Source organism: Chaetura pelagica, unplaced genomic scaffold, assembly GCF_000747805.2.
Source record: "Chaetura pelagica isolate M959 unplaced genomic scaffold, ChaPel_1.0 scaffold159, whole genome shotgun sequence".
In the NCBI taxonomy this organism is placed as follows: domain Eukaryota; kingdom Metazoa; phylum Chordata; class Aves; order Apodiformes; family Apodidae; genus Chaetura; species Chaetura pelagica.
The window spans coordinates 3,790,829-3,805,257 of NW_009954555.1; the positions used below are offsets into that span (position 1 = coordinate 3,790,829).

The 14,429-nt window shown below is 47.6% G+C and overlaps 1 protein-coding gene across 1 annotated transcript in view; it reads right to left on the minus strand.

Moving 5' to 3' along the window:
• MXRA8 (matrix-remodelling associated 8) overlaps positions 1-14,429 on the minus strand; it is a 17,886-nt gene that overhangs the window by 1,552 nt on the left and 1,905 nt on the right. Inside the window, exons 2-8 of the mRNA XM_010005171.1 lie at positions 9,910-9,930; positions 9,190-9,498; positions 8,504-8,605; positions 6,876-7,334; positions 2,455-2,613; positions 1,582-1,612; positions 543-619 (exon numbers count right to left, since the gene is read on the minus strand). Coding sequence (XP_010003473.1) covers positions 543-619; positions 1,582-1,612; positions 2,455-2,613; positions 6,876-7,334; positions 8,504-8,605; positions 9,190-9,498; positions 9,910-9,930 — 1,158 coding nt within the window. The remainder of the gene's footprint in view (positions 1-542; positions 620-1,581; positions 1,613-2,454; positions 2,614-6,875; positions 7,335-8,503; positions 8,606-9,189; positions 9,499-9,909; positions 9,931-14,429) is intronic.

Genomic DNA, 14,429 nt, shown 5'->3' on the forward strand with positions numbered 1-14,429 from the left:
CTGGCACAAAGCAGTTATGCATATACTTCAGTGTCCTGCTCCCCATAGTTACCACTGATTCTTCCAACATGTAACAAACAGCTCTGGATTATCTGTGCAAATCCCACCCCATGCAGTTTGGCACAGAATTTGCTCACAGGGGAGTTCTGCTGACACAGAACTTCAAGAACTGCCTTGTTGATATTCTCCCCTACACCAACTCCTTAATTGGAAGAATCCTTTTCCCTGGATGGTGTCTTGATCTCATTCCACAACTCACTTGAATTTGACTTTCAGGTGCATGTCAAAGAACCCCAAAAACTCCAGGTGAAACAAAAGCTGGGCCTGGTTACTGACCCACCTCATCAATCAGTCTCTCATTAAAACTCAGGACTGGGCCCCAAATCCCTGCTAGCACCAACTTGTGGGTGAGATTCTCCAAGTCACCATTTAAAATCAGGAGGTTAAGTCATTTCAACGTGGGTATCTAAATGCCCTTAGAAAATCCTCAGTTACAACCAGTTTTGACCTGGTTTGGAGAACAGTTGCTAATTGATGCTCACCCAGCCTGATGTCTTCACTTTTGTGTGGAGTCAGATCTGTTGTGTCAACCGTAAATTCTTTCAGATTTACATCCTTCCTGAAAAAGGAACAACAGTGAAAAATTACAGTCACAGCCTTTAATAACTGACCCTGTTCACCCCTGACACTTCTTCACAATAGCTTTTCTAATGCTACCTCAGACAATTTAACTTACAGTGTTTATTTGCTATATATCTGGATAAAGGTTGAAAAAGAATCCATAGAGGATTTTATTCCCTATTAAAACCAGGTGATTTTCACAGCAATCTTCCCAGAATCCTCTCCAGTTTCTACAATGCCTCCCTGGAGAAAGCATAGGATAGATACCAGCACTGGCAGCAATTGTACATGGGGTACAACTTATCCTGGACATTTATCATGTCTTTGCCCCTAACCTATCAAACAGGTTTCAGAAGGTCACACTGGTTACCAGTGAATCTGAATCTCCTCTCTCCTCCTTTCACTGTCTTCCATTAACACCTCCAGATCTCTCACTAGCTGCCTCTTTTTACCCCCCCATGTGTTTGTCTGACCTTAGAACAACAGGGAGCCAATCTGCACTGAAAGTTCCCCATTTCTTCCACTTCAACAATATAGAATAACCATAAAGGAACCCAGGAACACAATCTGGGCTCCATTCTCACTGTAGGGTTTGCAGAAGATAAATATGATCTGTGAATCAATTCCTGAAGTATAACAAGAGGAAATGGAATTGCCAGATCAGCCCTACAAACCATTCCCTCCTTCTGTACTTTGACAGGGTGGAAGCTGCTCCCTGATATGCAATCATTATCCAAGTGTGTGTTCCTGGGAACATTACACTAATAAGGACTAGAGTGTAAAGCTGCAGAAGAACTGGTGGAAACCAATGAATAAACTCCATCCAACTGCCTGTGCTTTCTATGATACTAACCAGATCCTCAATTGCTTTGGGCTCCTAATGACAGCTGAGGGTTGGGGCCCATAAGTTCATTTTTATGCATTCTAATCATAGGTAGTAAACCCTGTAATTATACTTACTCTCCATATTTCTTCACATTGTACTCATAACCTAAACAGGGAGAAGAAACAGAATGAGCAGTGGTTTCCAGCCCAGCCAATCCCTCCAGGTAACAGTGACCACAGTAACACCCAGCACCTGTTCACAGGGCTCCATCCTGTGATGCTCACCACAAGCACTTTCACAATCCCTCCAACACACAAATTCCTGTGTGTTTCACAGGCACAGGGAACTTCCCTCTCCTTTACTCACCAGTTTTCCAGGTCTGTGGATGACCAGCCTCCAGAAACTACAGCAATTGCCATATTTCATTTCTTTCCACCTCCCATTTATTACAAAAACCTTGAGCCCACCTGTCACCTCGTGTGTGCATTTGCCCACCCCCAGCTCACTGCTCAGCCCTGCAACCATCCAATGCCACAGCTGCTGGTTTCCACCAGCTTCCCACATGCCCAGTATCTAACCACACTCCCATCTCACCCCATCAGGCAAGGTGATGATCTCAGGCTCCTTTTCCATGCAAAGATCTCAGTGTCCTTCTATCTAATTGCACACAGAGAGTCACCCAGCACAGGGACTCCAGCAAGGACTTGTGCATCCCTTAGGAACTAAGATGCATGTGAGCCTTCTGCTCAAAATAGATTCCACAAGTAAAGAGCAACTATCTAGTGGTTCTAGTTTTCTTCTTCACACAACAAATCAAGGCCTGGACATTTTTACACCACACAAATGCATTTCTTGGCACTAGCACCTGTAATGACACTCCCCTCTGTAGGCTGCTGGTTCCCCAAAAGATTACTGCCTTCAGCACTTCAGTAATTCTTTGCAGAGTGAGCTCTCCTGTCCTGAGCTGCCCCCCAAGCACCACAGGGCTGGTCTTGTCCTGCACTCACCTCTCTGCCGGTGCTTGCGGGTGACCAGGACAACAATGACCAGGAGGACAATGAAGAGCAGCAAGGTTGCCAGGATGTAGCCCAGCTGCTGGAAGAAGTGCACCCGGCTCTCAGGGATGATGACATTGATCACATTGTGGCCCCTGACAATGTTTGGATCTGATGGCAAAGGAAAAACAGGTTGATAATTGTAACTGGCATCCAAAGCAAAGCACATTGACCTGTGGGCCCTTGTGCAGACACAAAAAAGAGATAGAAATTCTTCTGAGCTGCATGAAGGAAAAGGCAAATGGATGCATCATTTACAACACACTGCACCTTTCACAGAGTCACAGGATGGTCTGGGTTGGAAGGGACCTTAAAGCCATAGTCAGGGACACCTCCCACCAGCCCAGGTTGCTCCAAGCCTCATCCAACCTGCTCTTCAACACTGCCAGGGATGGGGCAGCCACAGCTTCTCTGGGCAACCTGGGCCAGTGTCTCACCACCCTCATAGTGAAGAATTTCTTCCTAACATCTCATCTAAATCTCCCCTCTTCCACTGTGAAACCACTACACCTGTGCTCTTCACAAGCCCATTATGCTTCCCAGGAGTGTGAAGAATGAACGCTGACACTGAACATTCCTCTCCTGCTGCCCGGCTGTCTGTGTGCTCTTGTTTATTGCAGAAGGCAAGTCCAGAAAGCAGCAGCACTAGCCAGCCCCAGGGCTCTCTGCAGGGCCACAGAACCCTCCTCTGGGGCCCTTGCACACACCACTCTGCCTCAGCTGCAGACAACACAAGCATGAAGCAGCCCCTCCCTGCCAAGGGTTATAATTTACAGAGTGGGAGGAACTTTCAGCGCCAAAGAACGAGTTTCCTTTTAAATAATTTTTTAAAAAATAATTTAAAAAAACAAATAAATAAAATCAACAAAATAAAAAGGCACAAAGAAAAGCCAAGATTCCATTCCATTTGTGGGTGCAGCAGCGTTTCAGTTCCGGTAACTCAAAACTCTTACGTGGAACATTTTTGTAGATCTCAAATAAATAGGTCAATGTTTTAACACATCGAAAGAGGAAACGAGTTCTCTGCTTGCAGCAGTCAGGGGAGAGCACAAATCCAGCCCAGGCTCAGAGAGCAAACCCATACACTGTGCTGGGGGAGCCTTTTCACTTCAAAAGCAGAGCAGGAAGTGACCCCAACCTCGCACCCTCACCAGGAACACTCCAGAGCACCAGGCAAGTGTGGTGTCCTGGCCCTACCATTCCCTTGGGAGTTTAACCCTGTAAATTAGCTGGGGAAATAAGGACAAACATGGAGGGGGAAAAAAAACCCAACAACAAACCCACAGCACCATTTAGCAGATGGATTCAGTGAGAAATGTTGACATTTTTGGAGCTGCTGGCACAGTGAGCGGTCCCAGTTTGCCAGGCAGTTTGTTTCCAGCATTTAAAAACACCAGCCCACCACCAATAAAATCAGGTAAGATGACAGGGGATTGAAATAAACACTTTGAAACCAGAGATGGTGGTTTGCAAAAGCTAACAGCAGGCCCAGAAAATCAAGAGGTAGCAAATGCCCTGTCTTGGCACCCTCTGGGGCCAGCACCAAAACCAGCCTGTGCTTTTCACCACTGCCAAGCTAAAAAACACCAAACCAAAAAACCCACTTGCAAAGCTGCAAACAACACACGTGACAATTCTGCCTTAACAATTCTCTGGTTGGTGAAGGGCTTCTTCAGCAACTGCCATAATGAGATGGTAGCCACCAGGGCAGCTGTAGAGCCACAAATCAAACATAAATGCATCCTATTCCTGGCTTTTTGCTCTCCCACAACACTGCAAGATTGGGTAGGAGTGGAGTTAAACTTCACTAGATCACTATAACAACAAGCAGTGCAGAGATTCAATAACTTTGGGGTCTCCTTGGTTTACTCCATCAAGTAAAACTAAAAATACTTGTCATACTAGTGCTCTGAGAAAGCATCCCTGCTGGACTTCAACGTGCATCCCTGGCAGGCTAGATCCCACTTTGTAATGGGGGAAACTGAGGCACAGAGTAACAGTGGATTCAACTGCACCCAGCAGATGAATGGCAGCACCTAGAAGAGCATCACCAAGCTAATACAGACTCTCTTCCTCATCCTAATATTAGAATTTAAGCTGAGGTGATGGAGGTTTATTCCATAACCAAGACCTGATCTTTCAGTACATCTCACCATGCCGTGCCCACCTCCAATTCACTCCCATGATCTAACTACTGGAAAATAAGTTTTAATGGTGTGGGGAGGAAAAAACTAAATAGAATAGAGGTGTCTTTAAATTACTTTATCAAAGGGTCAGGTTCCCCTGCTGGGAAAAAGGGAGAGGTGCCTACCAAAGAGCTCACAAATGCTGAGTATGTAGCCTTTTTTTTTTTCCCCTTGAGGCTGGCAAAGGGTTGAGAACAGTTTAGCAATTGGCACAAGACCAAACAGATGCCACTCTTCAATCACTTGGTCCCAAAGCAAAAGCAGAGTAAAAAATGGACTGACTTAGTAGACATACCCCACATTTATACTGCTGAGACAGAGAGCAGAATTGAGCTCATGCTTATATTCAAAAGAGGATGAAGTTTCCTGTCTGGAAATGGCTCCAGGCCTTGGAGCCAAGCCAGAAACTAGAGCTGCTTGCTGAAAAAAGCTCATTGCTTTGCTTTTGTTATCTCCTGAAGTTTCATTTTGGCTGTATGTTATACCCCAGAAGTGCTCTGTCAAGTGTTTCATGGCATGGGGCAGTGTCTCAGCCCTTCCTGCCATCCACAAAACAGGCATGTCCCACTGGGCTGCTCAGCAGCAGTGGGGCTGGGAAAAGACACTCCAGCTCCTTTCACATTCCCACCAACTCAGCACATTTTTGTCTGTGGTTCTCTCAGACCAGCTGAGCCTCCACTGCCCGCAGGGGACAAAACTTTTAAGGCTGTTCTTCCTGACAGTGGAAATGGCTTTTCTCAGGAAGGCAAATTCCTCCAGGACTGAGGGCACTTCTGCCAAATGAAGACAGCCCTGGCAGGTTAAATTATTGTTGCTTCTGTCTAAATTATGAGCAGGTAGGTAACTGTTCACCAACAACCAGGACAACATCCAGGAAAGAGAGAAATAAATTCCTAGGTGGGCAATTCTGAAAACAAGATCTAGTTTCCATCTGTACAGTGAGACCTGGAGAGGGCTGAAGGGCTGCAGGCAGTGAGATGAGTGTTTGTGTGTCCTTGGCCTCCACAACAGCTCAGCCCCAACAGCCACCTGGCTTTGGCACTGCCTGGGGTTTCTGGACACCAACCTCAGTCCCGTGGGAGAGGCTCAGGTTTCTGTGACTTGAAAAAGCCAATTGCTAGAGAAAAGACTTATTTAAAAATTTATGAAGCACGTCAAAATGCTGTATTAAGCAGCCAATACATATTAAACCACAATGAATATTTTAAAACGTTAATAAGGAACTATACCCAAAAGACTTGACCAAAAAAAATTAAACCTAGGCTTTTTAAATCTTATTTTTCTGCCTGAACTCAGCATGATGGTTTTGAGTTTGGACAGGCTGTCATATGATAGCTCACTGCAGGGGAAAATGTGAAAATTGGTTTAAGAAGGATGGAGGAAAATTCCTGGTGCTTAATTCTGCATGGTCTGGCATCTTGTACAACCTGAACACCCGTGCAAAGGGGGGAGAAACTCTAAAGTGGTGAGAACAGTGGCACGTTGTAACAGCAAAGAGAGCAGAACCAACCTCTGCCCCACACCTTCTGCTCCATAAAAGCAATCAGGAAAGGAAGCCTGTTAGAAGAACAGCTTGTTTGCCTCGGGTCATGTCAGCACTGCAAAGCTGAACAGGCTGCAGAATTGCCCTGGAGCAAAGAAAACAGCAGCTGAACATGATGTCACTACAGCCAGCAGGGTAATGAACCCGACAGTGGGACACTCCAGGCCTGGTGCAGCAGAGAGTGAAGGCTGCAGCCCCCTCACTGCTACAGCTAGAAGGGCAGCTCCAGGAATGTCATGGAAAAAAGCTCAGAATCAACCAAGCCCAGACACCGTAGTGAGGGAGGCCAGACCTCATCTGCTCCCCTAAAGCAGAACAGCCCCTGGCTCAAACGTGAGAAACCTTCACAGAGGAAACCTCAGTGTGGCACCTCCACTCCAGTCCTGTCTGTGGTGCCTCTGCAGGTCACAGGTTTGCCTGGATCATGCTCCCTCCTGGCACGAGGTGATCCCTGCAGACCTCTGGGGGGGACAGTGAAGACACAGGCACTTGGTCGTTTGGACCAAAGGCCTCCTGACCAGATGATAGGGAGTAACGTGTCACATTCCTGCCCCGTGGCTTCCTGAGCTCTTCAGAGCTCCCAGGTGCAACAGTAGATACGTGTCCCTTCCTGAACCAGGAGAATCACTTCAGAGGCCACTTACCTACAGCGGGGGCAACGTTGTGAGCTGTCAGGTTCACCACCTTCTTCTCTCTCACCGGCTCCGTCACGAAGACTCGGTAGATCCTGCGCTCGTGGAGGCCACAGTAGTGGTGGTGCAAGTGGCAGGAGTAGGTGCCTTCGTCCGCGCTTTCCAGCTCCGAAATCCGCAGGGAGAAGTCCCCGGTGGCAAAGGCCGTGGCGGTGACGTTCATCTTCTGGCGGATGAAGAGCGGCCCGTAGGAGCGGCGCTCGCCCGACGCGTACAGGTCGACCAGTCGGTCGGCCCGGTCGTGAGGGACCCCCGGGGGCTGCCGGTCCCAGTGCACCACCTGCTGCTCCTCCTCGCTGTGCCGCTCCGTCCAGATGTGCTGCCGGTTGATGCAGGGCAGCAGCACCGTGCTGCCCACCAGGGCCACCAGCACCGGCTTCTCCCCGTCCCAGTACTCCCTCGCGTCCTCGGCTGCGGGGGAGACAACACGTGCTGCGGGGCCTGGGGACACCCCTGCCCTGTGCCCAGGGACACCCCAGGTTGCTCTCAGACCCCGTAACACCTCCCCAAAAGACCCTGAAGTCTTGCTCACACTTCCTTCTGCACACAGGAAGGAAACGCAGCCTTATCCCCTACACCCAGTGCCTTGAGCAAGAGCTCTTTCTTTTCCTTCTCCCTCACTCCAGACAGCAGGAAGCACATTCCCTCTGCAGACCCAGGATGGAAAGAGAGCAACAGATTTCATCTCCAATGTGCTGCATCTCAATTCTCCAGGCAGGAAATGCTTCTCTATCCACAAATGTCCTAATTACTGGCAGAGCTCAAGCAGCACTGCTTTGCGTTTTGCTCTCGAGAAGGAATAACAAGAGAAAGCAAAACACAGCTGAGCAGACTGGGGCTCAGAGGCCTGCCTGGGTGTTTTTACTGCATAGAAGCCAGAGAGCAACAGTAGAAATTATGTCCTTCTACTGTCCCATCAGCCCTTCAACAGCTTCCCAGCACAATCAGCCCCAGCAGCTTCACCTGTACATCCAACACAGGTGAATTTCCACAGGGTGATGCATGGGGGGCACACACCACAGCTGCCAGCAGCCCTCAGAAGTTTGATTTTAAGAGCTGGAGTTAAGGTGTGGTAACCTGAAGAGGCTTTTTAAGTACAGGATTCTCAGGGTAAGCCCACCAACCACTGTGGGTTGTGGTTGTAGAAGGCAGATCTTTGTGGCTAACCTGACTGATGGCTTGTTTCTGGGGATGCTCTGCTGCTGGAGCAGTAACAGGGCAGTTAGCTAATTGGGCTGCCTGCAGTAATCACTTAAAAAGCTCCACATGTTGTCTGGCATATGCCAAAAGAAGGAGAGAGATTCATAAATACACACACTGAATAAAATTTCTGAAACTCAGGGATGCAGATAGCAAAGAACAGTGAGCATCTGTCTCCTGATGCTTCCAAGTCTCCTGTGGCATCTGTGCCCTGAACCTGCAAGTGACAAGGCATGGACAAAACTGTGTCCACGCTGCTCTTCACTGTGAATGAGCACACAAGCCCCAGTGTGAATTCAAGAGTCCTGGTGGCCACTGGACTCCACCTGCCAGACCAGGTCCCTTGCAGAAAGGAACCCAGAGCTGCCTGCCACACCTACCTTGCTTGGTGATAATTAGCTGGACTTTCACACTTTCATACAAGTGGCAGTAGTGGTGGTGAAGATTACAGGAATATGTGCCCTCATCACTCTCTGCAACATCTGGTACAACAGGGAAAAGAGCAGAAGTTGAATGTTTTATACTGAGGCAATGATTGAATCATTTATACTGTTTTCCCAAATGCTTGTACGGATGAAAAAAATTCCTTTCTATAACTTAGTTCTGACCCATCCTTATCACCAGGGTGGGCCAAAAAGAGAAGAATCATCTCACCTAATATAATAATTTCTTCAGTTTATTTGCTTTTGCATGGAGGATATTTGTATTAACAGATAAAAAGAGGCAGCTAATTTAAGTTTAGCTAAGAGCAGGCATAGGAAGAATGACTGTCTTGGGTTTATAGTTAAGGAACTGAAACACAAAGGTCCACAGGAAGCCCAAGTGACATTCAGGCAATGAGATGTTACCAGTTCTCTTTTAAAATGAGACTGTTTCAAAGGGAAATAAAACACTATGGCCAGTCCTTCAGATAATATCATTAACCTTATTAGACTGATATTTATTTATTGATAGAAAATACTCTGTAAAAATGGATGTTTTCACTGAAAAACACCAGGTTAATTCAGTCATGAACCCCCACTCCCACTCTGCAGACAGCACAGGGAGAAGTGATGCTGCTGAGTACCTTTGATCACCAAGGAGAAGTTGCCATCTGTGAACGCATTCTGGGGCATGAGTATCCTCCCCTGGTTGTAGGAGCTGTACACACGCTGGTCCCCAGCTGAGTACATGTCACACAGCCTCTCCATCTTGTTGTCTCCATAGTAGGTGCTGAGGACATCCCAGTGCACCACCCGCTGGCGGTCGTTCAGGCGGTCCTGGGTCCACACCATGCGGTGGCTCTTGCAGGGCAGGACAGCCTGGGACCCCAGGGTGGCACTGATATTTGACACTGACACGACCACACTGTCTGGGTTGGAGGCATCAGCTGGGACTGAGAGCCAGGAGCAAAGAACAAGAAACAGTTAGGAGAGCAATGGCATGTGAAGAAGACACTGGAATAGGGCTCAGAACTCCCCTAGAATCTCTGCACACCTTCCACCCAACATAAAGTAACTTTAAAGCCCAACTTAGAGCTCTCTCATGGAAAAACACAACAGAAAGCCACTAAAACACTGCTTGAATTCACTGAGTGTGGTGTCTGTTACTAGGATCGTGGATCTGACCTGTCCTACCCACCCTTCCTAACCCCCAGTGCAACCAGAGCTTAGAGGCACTAGTTGATGGGATGCATGGATCATGCCTGTGGAAGTCAGCAATGAAGCCTCCACTGCACACCATGGAATCTGGGTCTGTTTTCATCTCCTGGCCAGAAAAACAGGCAGATTACAAAAATCTCACTCACCTGAATATAAATAAACAGAACCTGTCAATGCAGAAAAAAAAAAAAAAAAGAAAGTTACTGACAGCAAGAGGAAGAAAAAGCTACAAATAAACTCACAGGCAGCAGCCACCTCCTCTGTTATGATTCCATCTACTCCTCCCTTCTCTGTTCATATACTTATTTAACATGTAGATTGTGGTTAAGCCCAGAGGCCCAAACCTTGGCTGGGCTGCAGCAAACACTGCACACTCACAGCAGAAGACAGTGCCTGACCCAACCAACCCCAGAGCAACGTGGGATGTGCTTTGCCTGCAACTGAATTTCACACAGTCCATGTCTTTATTTCACACCACCTCTTGTTCAAGACTCCAAAATCAAACTCCTATAAAGCTGATGGTGGGATGAATGCATTGAGGGAATTGTGTAACTCTGCAGGATGCTGAGTCTACCTGTCACATGAGGGGTGATGGGACCTGGCTGTTTCACTTCACACCCTGGACACACACTGCTGGCAACACTCAGCTGGGCACACTGCCCAGCCTGGGGAGCATGTCCCCAGAGCCCCCCTGCTCACATTCCCAGGCTGCAGTTAACACTGGAATGCTCTGGGGGCAACTACAACTTGCTCCAGCTCATGTGACCTGGATCCATGCAGGAAGAACTTAACAATAAATGAACTCATGCCTTTGTTCCTGCATTTCTCTGGTCCAGTCCCTCCTGCTTTTTGTGTAGGAGGTGTCTAGGAGGCCTCCTGCCATCATGCTTTGAGAGCACAGCTCAGATTCCCAACACAATGACATCATTCATCTCTCAGTCAAGCCCAAGTGGGTTCCAGAAAGATCATCAGATGTTTTGTCCTGCTAATGTCACAGGCACAATGTCCTCCAGACAAATGCTGTATTTTTTTTTCCCCCAAACCCTGGATTTATGCATTTCCAAAGAGAATTGACTCCACACTGGGGCTATTTCAATCATGTGTATGGGCTGAGTTGTTTCCTTTCTTTTTTCCCCCTATCACAAAACACTGAGCAGTGACACCAGAGAACAAACATGAGCAGCAGCATCTGCTGAACTGCCAGTTCAAAGACACTCCAAATAGAAGTTACTTTTTCTACATTTCTAATCTCAGCATCAACCAAACAAAATCGCACACAGTCTGTGCTGCTTTGGATATAGGACAGACACATCACACACGAGACATTATAATTCCATCATTTGTTGGTCTCTCCAAAATGCCTGATGGTAAAACACAATAAGCTGCCAGCCCTGCTTCTGGAAGCCAGGGCTTAGATTTAGCTTCGGGCAGCAAAGGAATGATAAAAAGCTCTTTTATTGCACCAAATCTGCCTTCTCCAGAAGTCAGTCTCCCTTGGAACAGGACAGCCAGCTCTCAGCACAACAGCATCCCCTTATATCAGAGTGTGACAGAGCCCACGAGCATGGATTATTGCCCTGGGGAAGGACAGCCCAGTGTCACCCCAGCAGCAGTGACTGGTGTGCTGGGGAGTGTCTGTGAGCTGGCTGCACAGCCAGGGCTCCTGGAGTCCTGCACTGCTGCTCATTAACAGCCAATTGATTTGGAGCTACAGAAACATCCTCTCCTGGCTCAGTCAGAGGAATGCAGTTACTTTTCTCCCTTCCTCTTGCAAGTTAATGTAAAAAACATTAAGCCCTAAATGCAGCATCATAAATCTAACACAAAAGTATCCACCAAAGCCTTCCAGTGTGCCCTGCTCTGCAGCCTGTCACAGCCCTAAACTAATAACAGCTCTAATCCCTAGTTTTGCATCTTTTCACTGGCCATGCTGGCATGGAAAGGACCACCCAGCTCCTGCCCCTCCATCCCACCCACAGGGGCCTTTGCCAGGCTGCTGCAGTTGGCAGCCAGTTCCCTGCATTTCTCCAGCACACCTCCAAGCACAACCTGCTGTAAAACAAGGAAGCAGGGAAGTTGTCTGTAATATAACAGGTTTTTTATAAGAAAGCTTTTTTCTTGTGGGTTTTGACAGCTTCCATTTCCTTCCACTGTTCAAGCCCCTCCTAGCAGCTCCTGAAGAAGCAGGGTAGGAGCACTCTTGCTTACTTGACAACTACACTCCAGGGTCTTTCTGGGTCTGCCCCTCAGTGAGCAGATGTTGCTTCCTGTTGGGAAAATGGAAGAGTCCATTGATGCCCTGCCTGCATTTTGCCATGCTGCTCTTCTGACTTCCCAGGCAAAGCTGCACGGCCCAGGGTTGCAGTTCCTACCTTCACAGGAGGAAGAACTGATGGTTCTGATTCCCCAGCAATGCTGGAGATCTGCACACATCCAGCAGGTCATGGGTAGGACTCAAACTTATTTGAGAAGGTTGTAAATGAGATCACTTAGCAATCTAAGGAATCTGGAATGTCTCTGATCTCACTTATGCCTGGAGAAGACGGAATCTAAAACAACTGACCTTCAATAACCTGGACATAGAGCAGTAAAGAAGGAATAAGCCTTTTTCTCTTTTTAGTTTCCTCCCTGTGAGACCTCACTCTGCTATGGGAGACAAGCAGAGCAGACATGTCCCCCAGCCATGCTCTTGACAGTTATTGTTTGTAGATCACATCAGCTGCTGAACAAAGGCAGAGATACAGCCACAACCCAGCAAAGTTAACAGCTTATGAACTACAGGGTTGCAGGAGTCACACTTCCCCATCTGCAGCTGTAAATTCAAGGAGTATTTATGCACCTCCTAAAATCTTGAACTTTCATAATCACACAACTCCAGGACCTGGAGCTTCAAAACCACCAAATATCTGAAGAGTTGTCACAATAACTCACTGTAGCTTTCATGTTAAAGTTTCAAATTCCATGTGATGAAGAATCACTTTGACCTCTCTGTGATGCACCCACAAAAAAACCCACAAAAAACACACACAACAAAAAGACATCTATGTGCTGTCCCCTGGCACGTTCTGTGCAGCCTCTGCATGCCTCTCAGCAGGATCCCCAGAGGTCTTCTGCTGGTCCCACCATATAGGAAGAAGAAAGCAGCCTGCAAAACTCTTTCCTAATCCCTTGTAAAAGGCAGAGCCAGCTCTTCTTGAATCCCATCCACTTTTCAAGTAAAGAATTAAGCTACAAAAACTGCAGGCAAACTAGAACTAAAAAGCCTCAGGCTCTGAAAGACATCTTAGATACCCAGACCTCTCTAGGTAGTGTCCTTGGAGCAGTCCAAACAGAAAACCATCCCTTGAGTCTTGCCTGACCAATACCACCACTTCTCTCCTCCTGGAGATAGCTGCTGGCAGAGGGTCTGCTCCACAGGTAGATGCATGTGCTAATGAAACCATTAAGATCTTGTCTTGTGCTGCAGGATGGAAGAATTCTAGAGCAGAAAAAGAAACTGCAACACCTAAAGTGGCAGCCTGAGTGCCAAGTGGCATCTGTGCTCCAGGTGACATGACACCACCAGCTCTACCTGCAGGGCTTCTGCTAGACTCAGGAAGAGCCTTGCCATGGATGTCAGCAGAGCAGGGATGAGCTGCTTGGAATAGGGCCTTGCAAGGCCAGGAAGTCCAGACTGTGGTGGTAAACAGGAAAGAAAACAAACTGAGAAGTCACTGGAGGAAGGGGTGCCATAACCCACCAGGCACGAGTTGAACCAAGGATCTGCAAGGCTGACACTCCACTTGCCTGGATATAACACTTGCCTGGAATAACAAACTCAGTTTGTTATTCCTTTGCACACCTTCTCCAGGATCTCCCAGTCTGCCTCAGGCTCTTTTCTTCTTTTAAAAAAGGAAGTAACATCACCTTTACATTAGGGGTCCAGTCCTAGAGAAAGGCCACATTCTTCACAAAATGTGTGTCAGCTTCTTTATTTCTCCCATAAATCCCATTGTCTTTGCAATGGATTTACTGGTCTCTGCAGAGCAGTAACACAATTCTTGCAAAAAGAGCAGCCTGTGCTACCAGGCTGTTTCCAAATACTTCTGGAGAATGGCAGTGGCTCCTTAGGGAGCTGACCCAGCCAGCACTTCAAAGGCCAGAATGGCTTATGGTGCAATAACCTCCAGGTGACAGCTACACAAGTGAGCTCAGCTCTCTCCTGGTAGCCTTTTGGTTTTTTAAACCCACTGATCAGTAACCAGAAATAACACCTGGGCCCACCTCTCAGAGGTAAAGGAGGGAGAAAGTGAGCAAGATAGTTCTACCTGAGCATCTCCCATTCCCTGCCCCTGCTGGCCTGGGACTGCAAGCCTAAGCTTTTCAGTACAATCAAGTTCCCCTCACAAAGCCAACTGATGGTCCAGCCAGGCTTTGAACTGGGCTTTTATCTAAGTCTTTCTGTTTGCTTGTTTTTAAAAGGCTTCCTGGGACAACCTTCTCAATGGCAGACTCTTCTGCTTTCAAAAAGGACATCAGGACTGGAGAGCCCTCAACCACCTGCCCAGTCACAACAATTCCAGCACCTCCCTGCAGGTAGAAACTAGCCCATCAATCAGCAAAAAGCAAGAATGTGCTGCCTGGGCAGAAAGGAAGCAGCCATCTGTCTGTACAAGAAAGCAGGAAT